Raw genomic sequence first — 15,154 nt, 5'->3', positions numbered from 1 at the left:
ATATTGCACACTTCTTGTTCCAATATCTTAAATATGTCTTGTGGGAATCCATTGTCGCATGTCGCTGCATAAAGGATAAACAAAAATGCCAAAGGGCAAATGTAGTCTATGCTGATTTTAAAGTTATTGACGTGTACAATAATTCAAATATAAATATATTTATTAAATTGTCATTGGCATGCCTTTATCAACTCAGTTTTCCAGTAAGTCTGGACAATAAACACATTTTGTTCAGCTGTGTACAGGTTCATATCGGCACGTCACACACAGACAGGATGAATGTGGACACCACAGTACACAACACCACTGTCAGAAGCAGGAATACCTACTGACTAGCAGTGGGGGCTACAGAGGTGGGGCTGCAGCACAGTCTAAAATTCAAATAGGGGAACCACACCAACTGCCATCCTCACTGGTTCTATCCTCGCTGGCAGTTGGTGTGGTTCCCCTATTTGAATTTTGGACTGCGCTGCTGACTAGAGGGGTGAACAGCTGGCCTTCACCTCGCACATGTGTGAACAACTGGCCTGGATGCCAATGGTGAACACATCCATCACTTTCTATGACTTCCTCATGTTTCTCAAAGACCAAGGTATGTCTGTCTGTGTCACATTTCACTAAATTACGTCAATTACTTTAAAAGATATAAGAAAAATGTCGGGGCCAATAGCGAGTGAAGCACCCTCTATAATTAATATGTATCACTAATGGCACCCGACAAGGTTTCTGACTAACAAAACAGACAAACCTAATTCTGAAAAACAAACCTTAAGAATTTAGCATACAGTACAATAATGAAGGCTAGACTTACCACATTGACAGAAGAAATCAAATTCTCGTAATTCAGAATAAATTAGGAGTCAACATATATGGCAAAATACATAACTTTTTTATTGACCTTACAATAAACTAAATATTCTCCTGTATAAACTCAATAGCCTTGTTACACATACCATTTTTTGTGGCACTGATGCATAGTTAGGGAATCCTAGAACATCCTTCAAAAAGACAGTATCACAATTTCTTCCAACCCAGAGGTAAAGTGACTGAAACAATAAAGAAATAATTTTCATAAAAGATAACAAAAGACCTTCTGGAAAAACATGGTGCTATACATGTGTTTTCATTCACCCAGCATTTTTGTACATATGGGGCAAGAAGCTTGGCGCAAATTAGATGCTCTGCCATGGGTAGCAATGCATACTTTTCCCCTGAAATGTGCATCTTATTCGCATCATAGCCACATACACAGTGCTTACAATGTACACTAGATTAGTACTTCTGTTGCAAAGGAAATGGTCGCACACAGAAGTACATGGTTAGACCAAGAAGAAAAAACAAATAGAATTCCAGGATTAATCTTCATCAAAATAATAATCAAATGGTATTTATATGAGCTAATTTGTCACATGTTGTAGCAACAGTAATATTCAAATATTGGTTCAGGATTCATTTAAATATAATGTGATTTAATAGATTTTTTTTATATATATATATATATTTTCATAAAAATAATTAACAGACAAAATGGAGTAAGACCACAACAAATGTCTAAAAACATTTTTAAAGTAAGGATTTCCTAATACTTTTAGATAGTTTGCAAAAATTCTATACTAAAAAATTATGTTAAGGTCGCTAATAAAAAGTGTTATTTAAACAGGTCAATGCCATGCACCTTTTTATCCAATTTAGCTACTTACTACTACAGTAACCATCTTGAGTATAATTTGTTGTAGTTTTTTTTTTTTTTTTTTTTTTTAAATGAATATTAATCTACAAAAAAATGTAATGTTTCAAATTTACATCGTGCCCATTTTATCTCTTTAGCACACATTTCAACTTCCAGGATTGTAATATTATAGATTGTTTTTTTAAATAAAAAAAAAATGTATCACTCTTGTGTATGTAAGAACTAAGGCCCTCATTCAGAGCCGTACGCTCTGAGCAGAGCGCACGCTCTGAATGAGGGCCGGGCTCCATTTTCATGGAGCGTCCTCCTGGACGCTCGTATAGCTGTGGGTCACCACCCACAGGCTATACGAGCGTGCTTTGTGATGGCCACGATGGTCGAGACCATCGCGACCATCGAAATTGCGAGCCGGAGCCTGCGGTTGAGGTTTTCAACCGCAAGCTCCGGAGTGATTTTGGCTCTATCAGAGCCAAAATCACTCCCACTGACATCACTAGTGATGTCAGTGGGCCGGCTTCTGACGGGAGGCGTTCCCGTGGGAACGCCCCCGGCAGGGAGGCACGCCCCCGGCACGCCCACCAAAGGGGGCGTGCTGTCAATCAACATTGACAGCACGCCCCCTTTGATCGGACACAACGAGCGAAGGACTTTCCTTCGCTCGTCGCGTCTGGCGCATGCGCACGACGGAGCTCCCTCCGTCGTGCGCATGCTCAGTGCATAACATCGACCCACTTGCGAGCGGACAGCCGCTCGCGAGTGGGTCTGAATCAGGCCCTAAGACTCCATGTACAATAGTATACATATATAAAATATATATAAGTTCTGATGGAAAAATATAATAAAAAAAAAACGTACTGAACCGACATCCATGAGAAAAGCTCCTTCTCTCTCAAGTTTCTCTGCAGACAAGTGCTGAAGAGGTGGCTGTGGTACAACTAGGTCATTGATAAGAATAGCACCCTATGAGACAAGAAAATCAAGAATAAATAATATTTTTAAAATTAAATCATTGTAATGCAAAATGGTGACAAATGAGCAATGCGAACTAACTCCATTTCCTCCAAAAGCTATCAGTTTGTTGTAGTTATGTTTATCTCCCAAGTCTGCTTTGGCAGGAAGGCAACTTTCCAACAAGATCAACTTAATCTATAAAGTGGCAATTCAATTCAACGTGATTGCTGGTCTGGAACAGCACGTCGTGACCATCAACTGCAAGTTTTCCCCTCACACTCCAGCTGTAAAAGGCTTAATAGGTGTGCAGCCACAGCTCACCACTTTAAATTGTATTGTCCCCTAAGAATGCACACGAAATAACTGTGTGCCACAATAACCGAAACAAGAAGAGCTTACAGTATGTACAAAAATCTCATTCTAATGCACTGCACAGGGTAAGGTGAACTGGATGATGAGACATACAGAGCAGCCAACCTGAAAAGTGAATAGTGAGAAAAGGCAAAAACCACAGTTGCCTGCAGCACCTTAAGCCCAAAGCTGGTATTGATTGATGCCACCAAATTAAAACAATGTGAAAATGTGCATGGCAGACCATGCTGTATCAATCTTGCACAGCTGTTTCAGAGACTAGATTCCGAAAGACCCAGGATATGTTTACTGCCCACACACAGAATGCCATGACCTTAAAAGGGAAAATTATCCTTTAAAAGAATACATCTTATGAACTGACCTCCCCAGTGTAAGAGCCTTCTAATGAGCAAACTGTCCTGCAAGATGCAGAAGGCAAAAAGAATAAGAGCTTCGGAAGAAGGCTGTGCCATGGAGGGAGTTTTCAAAGGTGTGTACTGCATTTAATGAGTTACCTCCTGAGCATGTGGGAAGAACAAAAGGTAGGGAGCACATCCTTCCACGGATTCAGATGGCAGGATGACACTTTAGCAATATATTTAGACAAACGGAGAGGATGATGCATTCATCGGTATGATTTGTTGTAGAAGGTATTGGAGTGTGTGGAACAAGGACTAGAAGTGGATATTTCCACTTACACTATGTCCCCCTAGTGCAGTGTTTCCCAACCTCAGTCCTCAAGGGCACATACTAAACAATGTGTACCTAGCACGATCTCTTCAGCGACGGGACCCGACGGGGGTCCCAGCATCAGCAAGTGCATATACACTTGCCGATGCCGTGAGCGACGGCGGTGGCCATGCTGCAATTGGTGCATCGTCAGCGACATAGCTGGTCTAACCCATAACTAGACTAAGGAAAGAAGAAGGCTTGGAACTATGCTCTGAACATAGATGAGTTACTGGCTCCTCTTCAATGTCCACCTCCAGGGGGCAGGACCTATAACCATGGTTATGCATTCCCCTGTGCAAAACAGCAGACATTTTAGTAAATATTTGTAATTTCTTTACTGATTGGCTAAAAGATATTAAAGACCGTTTGGAAATATATTAAAAATGAAAGTTTACAAGAATTGCAAATACATCCACACAAATCAAAGTGATGGTAGCATGCCCTGTAAGACAGCAGTTCTTGATTAACAACTACAATTTAGAACATAAAGTCCATAATAACTACAACTAAAACATTTTCAGATAAATGTAATAAAAACTACTATGTAGCTAAGGTATAAATATTTCAAGACAATAAAAAGCAATAAAAGTAAAAATGGGCAATCTTTAAAATACATCCAATGTTGTAGACCAATTCTTGTGATCATAAACTAGTTCAAGACAATTGTATTTGCAATAGACACAATTTAAAAACAGGAGCAAAACAAAAGATTAAAGTCAATTTATGGCCAGAAAAAGGCACACAGTAATTTCCTGGGAAACAATCACACTACATCTTTGAAGCTGCTACAACAGCGGTTTTGCTAAAGTGAAATATCAGAGAGCACACAGGCTGTCCTCTAATTGCTTAATATTTCATGCACATGTTTTCCTACCTCATCAGTAAGCCTGTCTATTCTGTAGAGGCTTGGGTGAATCATTTTCATCAGATGAACCAGTGGTTGATATTTCATCTGGCACATTGCAAAGACTCGATCATCCAGACGTGTGCTGGTGCCAGTCCTGAAGGCTTTCTACAAAGAAAATACAAATAAAATTGTTCTCTTCAATCACACTCAAACACTAAGGGTGAAACTAAAGATAACTCAGGCAATCAGTGCCTCTCCAACTATTGAATTTCCATTATGCCTTCAGAGTTGCCAACTGAAAGCAAACCGCTGAAAAGGTTTTTATTTTTTAATTTACATTTTAAACTCTGTGTCATGATTTCTGTAATATCATGCACTTAGCTAATGTAGTGTTCCCTCTAGGCCGTTTTAATGGGGCACCGGACCTTGCCAGTTTTTAAAAGGGCAAAATGCGCCCTGCCCTTATAGAGGTGCCCCGCTAAAACAGAATGCTCCGAGTCTTCCCCACCCATGGGCCACAGTGGGTGGGAGAAGTTGCGGTGACAAGATTACCGTCCGGTGAATAGAAGCCGTGTGCATGACATCTATACACCGTTAGGGGAGACCTTGGGGGAGCCCAGCACCTCCGTAAGTCCTGGGTACTTACCCAAGTGTGCCGAATTGGGGGCATGTCACAAGGACAATTCATTCTTAGAACTAGTTTCCTGAAACCAGGAGAAATATGTGAATTTCACAATTGATAAAATAAGCACCTTGTACGGAAGTTACTATGAATCTTGTATCATCTTGTTATATTAGGTTAGTACAGGTGCCATTTTTCACAGGAAAACAAAGCACTGCTTAAGGGCACATGACATGTCCGTTACATATGCTCACTGGTATACAGTAAGTAAAAAGAAAGTTATTCAACCCTCTTTTTCTATTACAGGTAATGTGTGCATTTGTAAAGTAGATTCCACCATACAGAACTTGTACATACACTTAATAAATACACACTTTACAAACAAGTGATCTTATAGACAATCACCTGCTTCAGGAGAGCCAAGATATAAAGAGGAAATAGCTTCAGAGAATTGGGTGCGATCAGAGTTGACTGTTGTAGATTTGAAAGTGTTGAGTTGTAGGTTGCCAAGGAATCTACCGCTGCATTCACCAATGCATCTCTTGCATCAGAAAGACTAGATGTAATCGATCGGTCTACAGCTGCAAAAATAAACTGCATGTTAAGTAACAGAATTAAATACTCAAAGTAAACAATCTTTTGAATTGTAAATATACTATGTAACATCATATTACCCTCAGCAACACTAAACCATAGATTAAAATTTGTAGCCAAGGATCAGTACACATTATTGGATGCACAGTGGAAATGAGCTTGGTGATGCGCTGGTGCATATAAATGATCTGAGCAACTCAGTTCATCGCTTTGCGTAGTCTCTATTCTCTGGCAATGTCTTTAAGTATTCGCCTCTCTCCAAACAGGATTTGCGCATTGTAAATTATCTCCAGTGTCTGCTAAAACTTGTGCAAAAAAACCCATACGCAACCAGGTAGCCATGACAGATACCAAGAAGGTAGTTCTAACTAGGAAAGAATATGGCCGAAGTAAGTGACTGAAGGATACATATAGATGACTGAAGGATGACAATCACTCTTTGGCAGCAGGACATGGAGATAAATGGGAAAATAGGATTTTTGGTCAACTTACCGTTGAATCCTTTTCTCTTAAGCAGGCTGGGGGACAATGGACAATGGGACAGAAGGTTGGAGTTGGAGCTGGCACTTGATAAAACTGTATCTTTAAATCCTATGCTCCTCCTCCTGCAATCCCACAATTTCAGTACTTCTTTAAAAGAGTCCGGAGAGGAGTAGCAGGAACCCTGTGAAACTATTAGAACAACCGAACAAACCAGTAGGGAAGAAACCGGTTAAGAACGAAATATTTCGCAGTGTTCCCAGCCTGCTTAACAGAAAAGGATTCATGGCTAAGTTGACCAAAAATCCTATATTCTCTTGCAGTAAGGCTGGGGAACACTGGACAATGGGGCGTTCAAAAGCCGCCCCCAAGGGAGGGAACGCTCAGGCTGCCTTACCGGAGAACTGTACGACCAAAGTGGGTGCCGCCGGAGGCAAAAAAAAAGCCTGAAATGTAAAAATGAGCAAACGTGCAGACAGGGGACCAGATAGCCGCACAGTGGACCTGTGCTGCTGAAGTCCCGCTGCCCATAAGATTGCCGCCGTCCTAGTGGAAGGCGCTGACACCCGGTCTGGTGTACACATAGACACACCTGTGCACATACATATATAGTAGAGATGACCGGGTTCAGTTTCCAGAGATCTGGACCCACCCGAATTTAGCAGAACAGAGTCGGATCCAAGCAGGCTCGGAGCTTCCCGCCTGACTCGGATCTCGAAACCGAGGCAAAACGATAGAGTCTGAAATCTCGCAAGCTTTCGTCTCTATGATCAATGTAGTACATAAAGGGACCACGCGACAGACACCATTTCACTCCGGCTGTGGAGACTGAAAAGGGAGGGTGGGTAGTGTAGTGCTGGGAAACGTGCTGGTGCTGTCTGCTGATCCACTCGGGGCTGGTGCTGTCACTGTGCTGTCTGCTGTGTCCATCTGGGCTGTTGCTGATCCATCTGGGCTGTCTGCTGTGTCCTGGGCTGGTGTTTTTCATGTCTGCAGTGTCCATCTGGGCTGGTGCAAAACTGCAGATACATCTGGGCTGGTGCTGTGTCCATCTGGGCCCAAGTTCTGGACTCAAAAAAAATAAAATAAATAAAATATATAGTAAAAAAAAAAAAAATCAATCAAAGTGTCTTTTATATTTTTTGTGTGTGTGTGTTAGGCTTAACCGCAGTACCGCACAAGATCCAGCCAGCAACGCAAGTTGCAAGCTAGTGCTGCCTGACTCCAGCCGTTCTAAAAAAAAAAAAAAAAATCACAGTGTCTTTTATATTTTTCTGTGTGTGAGTGTACGTGTTAGGCTTAACCGCAGTACCGCACAAGATCCAGCCAGCATGCAAGTTGCAAGCTAGTGCTGCCGACTCCAGTCGTGATCAATCTGTGCTCTGGGCCCAAGTTCTGGAGCATAAAAAAAATAAAAATCAATTGTCTTTTTTTCTAATAATTGTATGTGTGTCTGTGTGTGTTAGGCTTAGCCGCACAAGATCTAGCAAGTCGGCAACGCAAGCTAGTGCTGCCTGACTCCAGTCGTGATCAATCTGTGCTCTGGGCCCAAGTTCTGGAGCATAAATTTTTTTTATATCAATTGTCTTTTTTTTATCTTTAACTATCTGTGTGTGTGCGTGCCAGCCAGCAACTCAACTTGCAACCTAGTGCTGCCCGACTCCAGTCGTTATTAATCTGTGCTCTGGGCCCAAATTCTGGAGCTGAAATAAAAAACATATATTGTCTTTTTTTTGTGTGCGTGTCAGCCACACCTGGCTGTCACTTTCATCAGTGTAGGTGCGCAGGGGTGCTGTGCTCCTGTCTGTCGAGAATCTGCTGCCCAAAATAATAAATAAACAATTTTTATTGTGTGCTTGTTAGCCACACCTGCCATCAGCGTAGCTGCGCAGGGGTGCTGTGCTGCTGTCTTGTCAAAGGGCTGCATGAAAATTGCATTTAAAACTTTTTTTTTTAAGCTATTGGGTTACAAAAAGTTTTTTTTTTTTTTTATCTTAAACATAGCAGAAATGTTATCCTAACAACTTACAAAGTTATATGCTCTAAAAAACTAAAGCCTATATTTACAAACCTATAGACATCCTAAATTCTAAAACTGTTCTATTCAAAAACGTAAACAAAAGTCAGGAGAGGCCTCAGAGAACATGAAAAAAGATGCTCTAGGGGCTGAACTTCAAGGGATTTCTTCATCAAGTTCTGCAGTGTGGAAAGGTTTCATTCACATGTTTTCTATAAAGCAGTTCAAAGTTACAGCCTTCAAAGTGTCTGGCTATAACACCCACCTTTGCCAGGAATTACCAAAGATTACTACAAGCAAAGGATTCATCTGTCCGGAATCTGTCTGGGAATTCATGGATCGTATTTGGCCTGAATGCACTAAGACATCCAGTGATTCTGTCACTGTGTTCTGTAGCCAACTTTATTCCTACCTGAATTCGCAAACTGAAAAACGGAATAGTAAGCACAGACAACATGGGGGCCTTTGTTGTTCCGCTGCCTGCATGCCAACCAATACCTCCCAGACAACACCCACTGGGGGGACCAGGTCTTGATAATGACCATCCCCCATCTGTTGCTAGGCCTTCTTCTTCCAAACCATCCATCCTGGACTTCCTGTCCAAAAAGGGTGAGCAGGGTACAGAAAGAGGAGCTAGATGTCCCCGATTACTATTTTTTCTTCTATAATAGATGATATGGAGAGATAAGAGCTTCAGATGTTGGAACAGGGGCTCCCACCTATTTGGCTTCCCTCCAGAGAACAGAGCTCTGTTCCTTAGGAAGTGTCTATGCCTGAGCGGATAGGTAGGCAGTCTCTGTCTGTTGGTAAACACCCTTCAGGAGATGGCAACCCAAAATAACAACTATAATAATGTGTTCACTGATGATAACCAGCCTGATCCCTTAACAGCAACATACCCCATATGGCCTCCTCTTCCTTATGACACTAATCCAGTCGACATGGTTGATCAATCAGCCATGTGTGGTCCACCCAATTTTTGGCCTTCTACATTCTAACATTCACATATCTAAGAAGTGGACACTGGGAACAATGGCAACTAACTAACTCTGTTTTTTTTTTAATGTCCCTGTACAGGTTGGGAAATTCCGTTACAGAACAGAAGGTTTGCAAAGGATTATTTAAGTCAATTGTTTATTTTTGGAAAGAACGCTTCCTGATCCCCTTCTGGGATGAAAAAATCAACTCCCAGCAAGCAGGCATGGCGCTCAAGAAAGAATTCCCAAAAAAGAAAACGTAATACTTAAACCTTAAATCTGAAATGTTGCATTTGCTGCTCTGTTCCGCTTGTTCACATATCTCATATGGTTAAGTGGACAGTGGGAACAACGGCAGTTTGAAGGCCACTAACTATGGTTTTTTTTATGTCCCTGTACAGGTTGGGAAATGCCTTTATAGAAGATTAGCAAAGCATTATTTAAGTCAATTGTTTATTTATTTTTGGAAAGCACGCTTCCTGGTCCCCTTCTGGGATGAAAAAAAAATCAACTCCCAGCAGAAGCCAAGCTCAAGTATTCCTCTGTGGCAAGGACTGATGTAAATGTACTGTATCACATTTTTTTGTAAATACCTCCTCCCTCAAATGTTCTTTGGAATCAAAAAACTAAATTAAATTTACTACCAATCAACCCCATTCTGTCCCTGCCCTACCTTCAACTACATACATACTCTAACTCCCTCAGGCCTCTCATGAATAATAACATGTGCCATGTTTGAAGTTGAACTGCCATGTGTTTGTGCCGCCCACTGCTGTAGCTTAGCTTAGTCAGTCAGGTATCTTGGTGCAAATTTTGGGCTAAACTAGATGAACAAATCAAGATTGTGAGCTGTGAGGTGGTCAAAATTGAGTGGAAACGAGTGGAAATAAATGTTATTGAGGTTATTAATACTGTAGGAACAAAAAAAGGCCCATTTTATGTGATTTTAGCTGTTTTTTTTTAAGAAAAAATCCAGATCCAAAACCAAAACACGAAAACAAAACACGGAGGTGAGGTTTTGGCAAAACCAATCCAGATCCAAAACCAAAACACGGGGGTCGGCGCACATCTCTAATATATAGTCACACACATATACACTTACATTCCTACTATTGTACACATAGACACACCTGTGCACATACATATATATGGTCATACACATACATACTGTCAAACACGACATACACATGCATACATACAGTCACACACATATACACATACAATGCTACTGTTGTACACATAGACACACATACATACATACTGTCACACATATACATACAGTAACATATTTGTATTCCCTTACACTGTCTGGTACACTGACTGCAGCTGCTGCTCCTCGTCCCCTCCTCTTTCTTCCATCCATACGGCTGCTGCCCTAACTTCACACAGACTCTGGACTCTGCCTTCACCACTCTTCAGCTCAATTTTTTCAGGTCGCAGAGCACTACACTGTAGCTTATGGGTCCCCCCTCCAGAGAGAGGGGGGACCCATAAGAGGGGGCCTGGGGGCACTAACCCACTGTGCTCCCTCTGTTATCTGACACTGGCAGTAGGACCATATTGCTGAACTGCCCCTGAGGCTGCAAGCCTGACTGTCACGACTTAAATAATGTGGCCTCACATACCCCCCTGCTCAGCCCGATCCTGTAACAGCCAGCACCAGCACCCTTGCCTCTCCTCCGGCTGTCCTGTCAGGCATGGTCAGTGCCGGCATGGTACGCTGTCACTGACGGCTGCTCCTCAGCTTCTTGGCTGGGTGGATCCTCTTTTTACAATGAAATGTGTGATCGGAGCATATGACATCCCACCTTACACAGGCAGAGGGGGTATACGGAGCCATACAATAGCCAGGTGGCCTCCCAAAGAGACTAATGTTCTGACACAGATCCCCATGCTATCGTGGCCACGCAAGCCCTGCCTCCTGACAAAAAGGGGCAGGTCTTAATGCATTGGGGCCCACCGGGGAATTACCCGACTCCCCGGCAGGCCTGTCCAAGCCTGGTGACAGCACAAAACTTTGCAGAACAAGGAATATATATATATATATATATATATATATATCTATCTATCTATCATCAGCAGTCTTAAGACTCAAATCAAAAGTGGAATGGCCGAACCCAAAGGTTTGGTGCCACTGCAGGCAGTAGATGATGGTATAAGTGAGGGAAGGTAAAGAACAAGAGGAAATAGGGCTCTAATTGTGAGAAACAGAGGAGAGGGACAGTGAGCAAGGAGCAGCACGGTTGGTGTAATGGTTAGCAGTACTGCCTCACAGCACTGAAGTCATGGGTTCGATTCCCACAATGGCCCTAAATGTGTGGAATTTGTATATTCTCCCCGTATTTGCATGGGTTTCGTACGTGGGCTCCGGTTTCCTAATACAAGCCAACTATATACTACTGCTGAGGTTCCCAAACTCGGTCCCCAGGCCCCCTAATGTTCCAGGTTTTAAGGATATCCATGATTGAGCACAGATGGTTAAATCAAAAGACTGAGTCACTAATTAAGCCAAAATCCTGGACCTGGTTACAAAAGCCTGAGCCTTTAGGGTGCCTTGAGGACCAAGTTTGGGAACCTCTGTACTAGTAGGTTAATAGGCTCCAGACAAAAATTTACCCTAGTATGTATGTCTGTGTACATGTGTCTATTTAAAATAGGTTGAGAATATAGATTGTAAGCTCCAATGGGAAGGGACTGATGTGAATGGGAAAATATTCTCTGTAAAGCGCTGCAGACCGGTAATAAGGAGCATGAAGCATTTGTTAGGATGAGGGCTGAAAGGCTTTGATAAAGTAGTGGGTCTTGAGAGCCCATTTATATTTTTCTAAACAGGTAGAGAGTCTGATAGGGAGAGAGTTCCAGTGGTAGGGAGCAGCACAGGCAAAATCTTGGAAGCGAGAATCAGTAAGAAGTAGAGACAGCATTGAAGCCAGTAGGCAGGAGAGTGAAGGTAGCTGAGGTTAGAGATGTAAATAGGATATTGGGTGAGGGCTTTGTAAGTGAGTGTGAGGAGTTTCACATGTCTGCATCAAGGTGTTTTTTGTTTTGTTTTTTTAAGAATGGGGAGACAAGGGCCTGCTTGAATGAAGAGAGTAGATTACCTGATAAGAGGGAACGTTTGAAGAGATGAGAACATGGGAACAGGCAATGGGAGAGATTGAGCAGAGAAGGCTGGGGTCAAGGGGGGGAGGAGGAAGGGGGCGAGGACGGAATTAGGGCCATGACTTCATCTCCAGATACAGGTGAGAAGGAAGTCAGAGTAGGTAAAATGGATGGGTAAGATGGAGAGAGGCAGGCTGGGACAGATGAGGATGGGATGATATGTCTTGATGTATGGATTCAATTTTGGATGCGTAGTGGGTGACAAAGTCAAGGACATAGAGTGAGGAGGGGAGGTGTGGATCTGAGAAGGTGAGTAGTGACCACCAAAGCAACAGTCTAGAGCAGAAGTAAGGGAAACATTGTATAGGGAAACAGCTTGGTCAGGGCAGGAGAGACAATAGAGAAAAACAAAATGAATGCAGACAACTTTTAGAGATGCTGCGCTCTAAGGCCTACCACTCACATTATCACTTCCTCAGTAACCGAAAACTGATAAACAATTGTGTAGGAAAAGGGTACAGATGTATCTTAATTTACCCATCCTTTTTGAACTAAACACTCCGTCACAGTTAGCAATTTTTGGAATTCATAGCTGCATCCAAGTTGCGTACTGGGTTCTTGTAAGTATTATTTTTATCGTAATGGAGCCGGTAAAAAGCTACAGATTAAACACAAACCTGTATGGCGGGATTCCGTATAAGCTCCTCGGCCTTTTGGCATTTTCCCCAGGTTAGCTGTATAGTCTCACACCGCTGCTGCATGCAATGCTAGTGGCAATGGCCAGGTTAATCCGTACTGCACTTTGTCACATTAGTAAAGTGATAAGACAAGCGATTAAGATACAACGGCATGGCTTAGTCGCATATGGTGCTTCAAACGGGGAGATCTGGTGCAATTTGAGAATAGGTTCAACTCATCTGTAATTACAGAGCTGTACCAAGGAGTGTCATCACACCAAGGACAAGATTGCTTTGACAATTTACTGGCTCTGTTCCTATTTTGTAATCTTTGTGGACTCATTGTTGACAACACCTAACCAGAAAGAAACCATAGCTCTGGATAGAGTAGAAAACACTGTTGTGCAATATCTCTGCAGTGCAATTGTGTGTGTGTCTGTCTGTCTCAATTCACATTCGGTCTAACTATACTACAGGTCTGACATTTCCTGCAGTCATGCAAGTGGTATCCAACATGAAAGGCTAATAGTAGCAAAGGATGGTGATTACACTCTTTGAGAAAACTGCTTGTTGGTACAATTGCTTGCAAAATAGTGAGAGAAGCAGGAAAGTGACAATGGCTAGGTTAGTGTTTGGCAGGGTAGCGCACGTGGAAGCAGTGCCAATGTAGGAAGATGAAGCAGAGGTCCAGGCCAGAGAACTGCAATAGCTGGTTTTCAAGGAATTTGTCAGAGAGTAATTGTTAACGTTAAGACTAATGAGCAATAGCCTACAGGCTACTTTCTGGGGAAAAAAAAAATGTTCATTCTAATACACAGCCTTATAAGAAAAACAAACACTTAATATACACTATATGGAAAAAATTATTTGCCCACACCTGTTAATTATTGGCTTGAGGTGTTTCAATCAGACACGTTGCCATAGATGTATAAAAGCAAGCACCTAGCCATGCAGTCTCCATTTGTGATACAAAATAGGTCGTGGTACTGTGATAGGATGCCACCTCTGCAATGACGGTTCGTGAAATTTCATCCCTACTGGATATTCCACGGTCAACTGTACGTGATATTATTAGAAAGTGGAAGCGTTGAGGAACAGCAACTAAAATTATAGAGCAGGGTCAACGATTGCTAAGGCGCATGGTGCGTAAAAGTCGCCAATGCTCTGCTGATTCCATAGCTGGAGAGTTCCAAACTTCCACTGGCATTAATGCAAGTACAAAAACTGTGCGGAGGGAGCTTAATGGAATGGGTTTTCATGGCCGAGCAGCTGCATGCAAGCCTCACATCACCAAGTTCAATGCCAAGTGTCGGATGGAGGTGTAAAGTATACAGACACTGGACTGTGGAAATGTGTTCTGTGGAGTCACAAATCATGCTTCTCTGTTTGACAATCAGATGGGCGAGTCTGGGTTTGGCGGATGCTGGGAGAACGTTACCTGCCTGACTACATTGTGCCAACTGTGAAGTGTGGAGGAGGAGGGATAATGGCATGGAGCTGTTTTACAGGGTTTGGGCTAGGCCTCTTATCTCCAGTGAAGGGTAATCTTAATGCTTCAGCATACCAAGACATTTTGGTCAATGCTATGCTTCCAACTTTGTGGCAACAGTTTGGGGAAGGTCCTTTTCTATTCCAACATGTCTGTGCCCCAGTACACAAAGCAAGGACTATAAAGACATAGTTTGATGAGTTTGGTGTGGAAGAACTTGACTGGCCCGCACAGAGCCCTGACCTCAACCCCATCGAGCACCTTTGTGATGAACTGGAATGGAGAGTGCGAGCCAGGCCTCCTAGTCCAACATCAGTGCCTGAACTCATAAATGCTCTACAGAATGAATGGGCACAAATTCCCACAGAAACACTCCAAAATACTGTGGAAAACCTTCCAAGAAGAGCGGAAGCTGTTATAGCTGCAAAAGGGGGACCAACTCGAAATTAAAGTATGTGTATACAATGTCATTACAGTCCCTGTTGGTGTATATGGGAAAGATTTCTGGACTGCACAACCTGACTATATATATTACGGGAGGTGCTACCTGATGAGGCTAATTGCAAGCACAGAAACAGACATCTCAGGTGCACAACTCCAAATTATTAATAATATATACAGTCAG

At 42.5% G+C, this 15,154-nt stretch overlaps 1 protein-coding gene across 2 annotated transcripts in view; it reads right to left on the bottom strand.

Moving 5' to 3' along the window:
* SEC24B (SEC24 homolog B, COPII component) overlaps positions 1 to 15,154 on the bottom strand; it is an 81,829-nt gene that overhangs the window by 2,728 nt on the left and 63,947 nt on the right. For both annotated transcript variants that reach the window (XM_088456433.1, XM_088456434.1), the window contains 4 exons: positions 5,599 to 5,774; positions 4,599 to 4,736; positions 2,546 to 2,650; positions 954 to 1,046 (listed from right to left, as the gene is read on the bottom strand). In XM_088456433.1, the coding sequence (XP_088312559.1) occupies positions 954 to 1,046; positions 2,546 to 2,650; positions 4,599 to 4,736; positions 5,599 to 5,774 (512 nt within the window). The remainder of the gene's footprint in view (positions 1 to 953; positions 1,047 to 2,545; positions 2,651 to 4,598; positions 4,737 to 5,598; positions 5,775 to 15,154) is intronic.

Source organism: Taudactylus pleione, unplaced genomic scaffold (genome assembly GCF_031769625.1).
Source record: "Taudactylus pleione unplaced genomic scaffold, aTauple2 ptg000703l, whole genome shotgun sequence".
NCBI lineage: Eukaryota > Metazoa > Chordata > Amphibia > Anura > Myobatrachidae > Taudactylus > Taudactylus pleione.
This window is presented reverse-complemented; position numbering and strand designations above follow the sequence as displayed.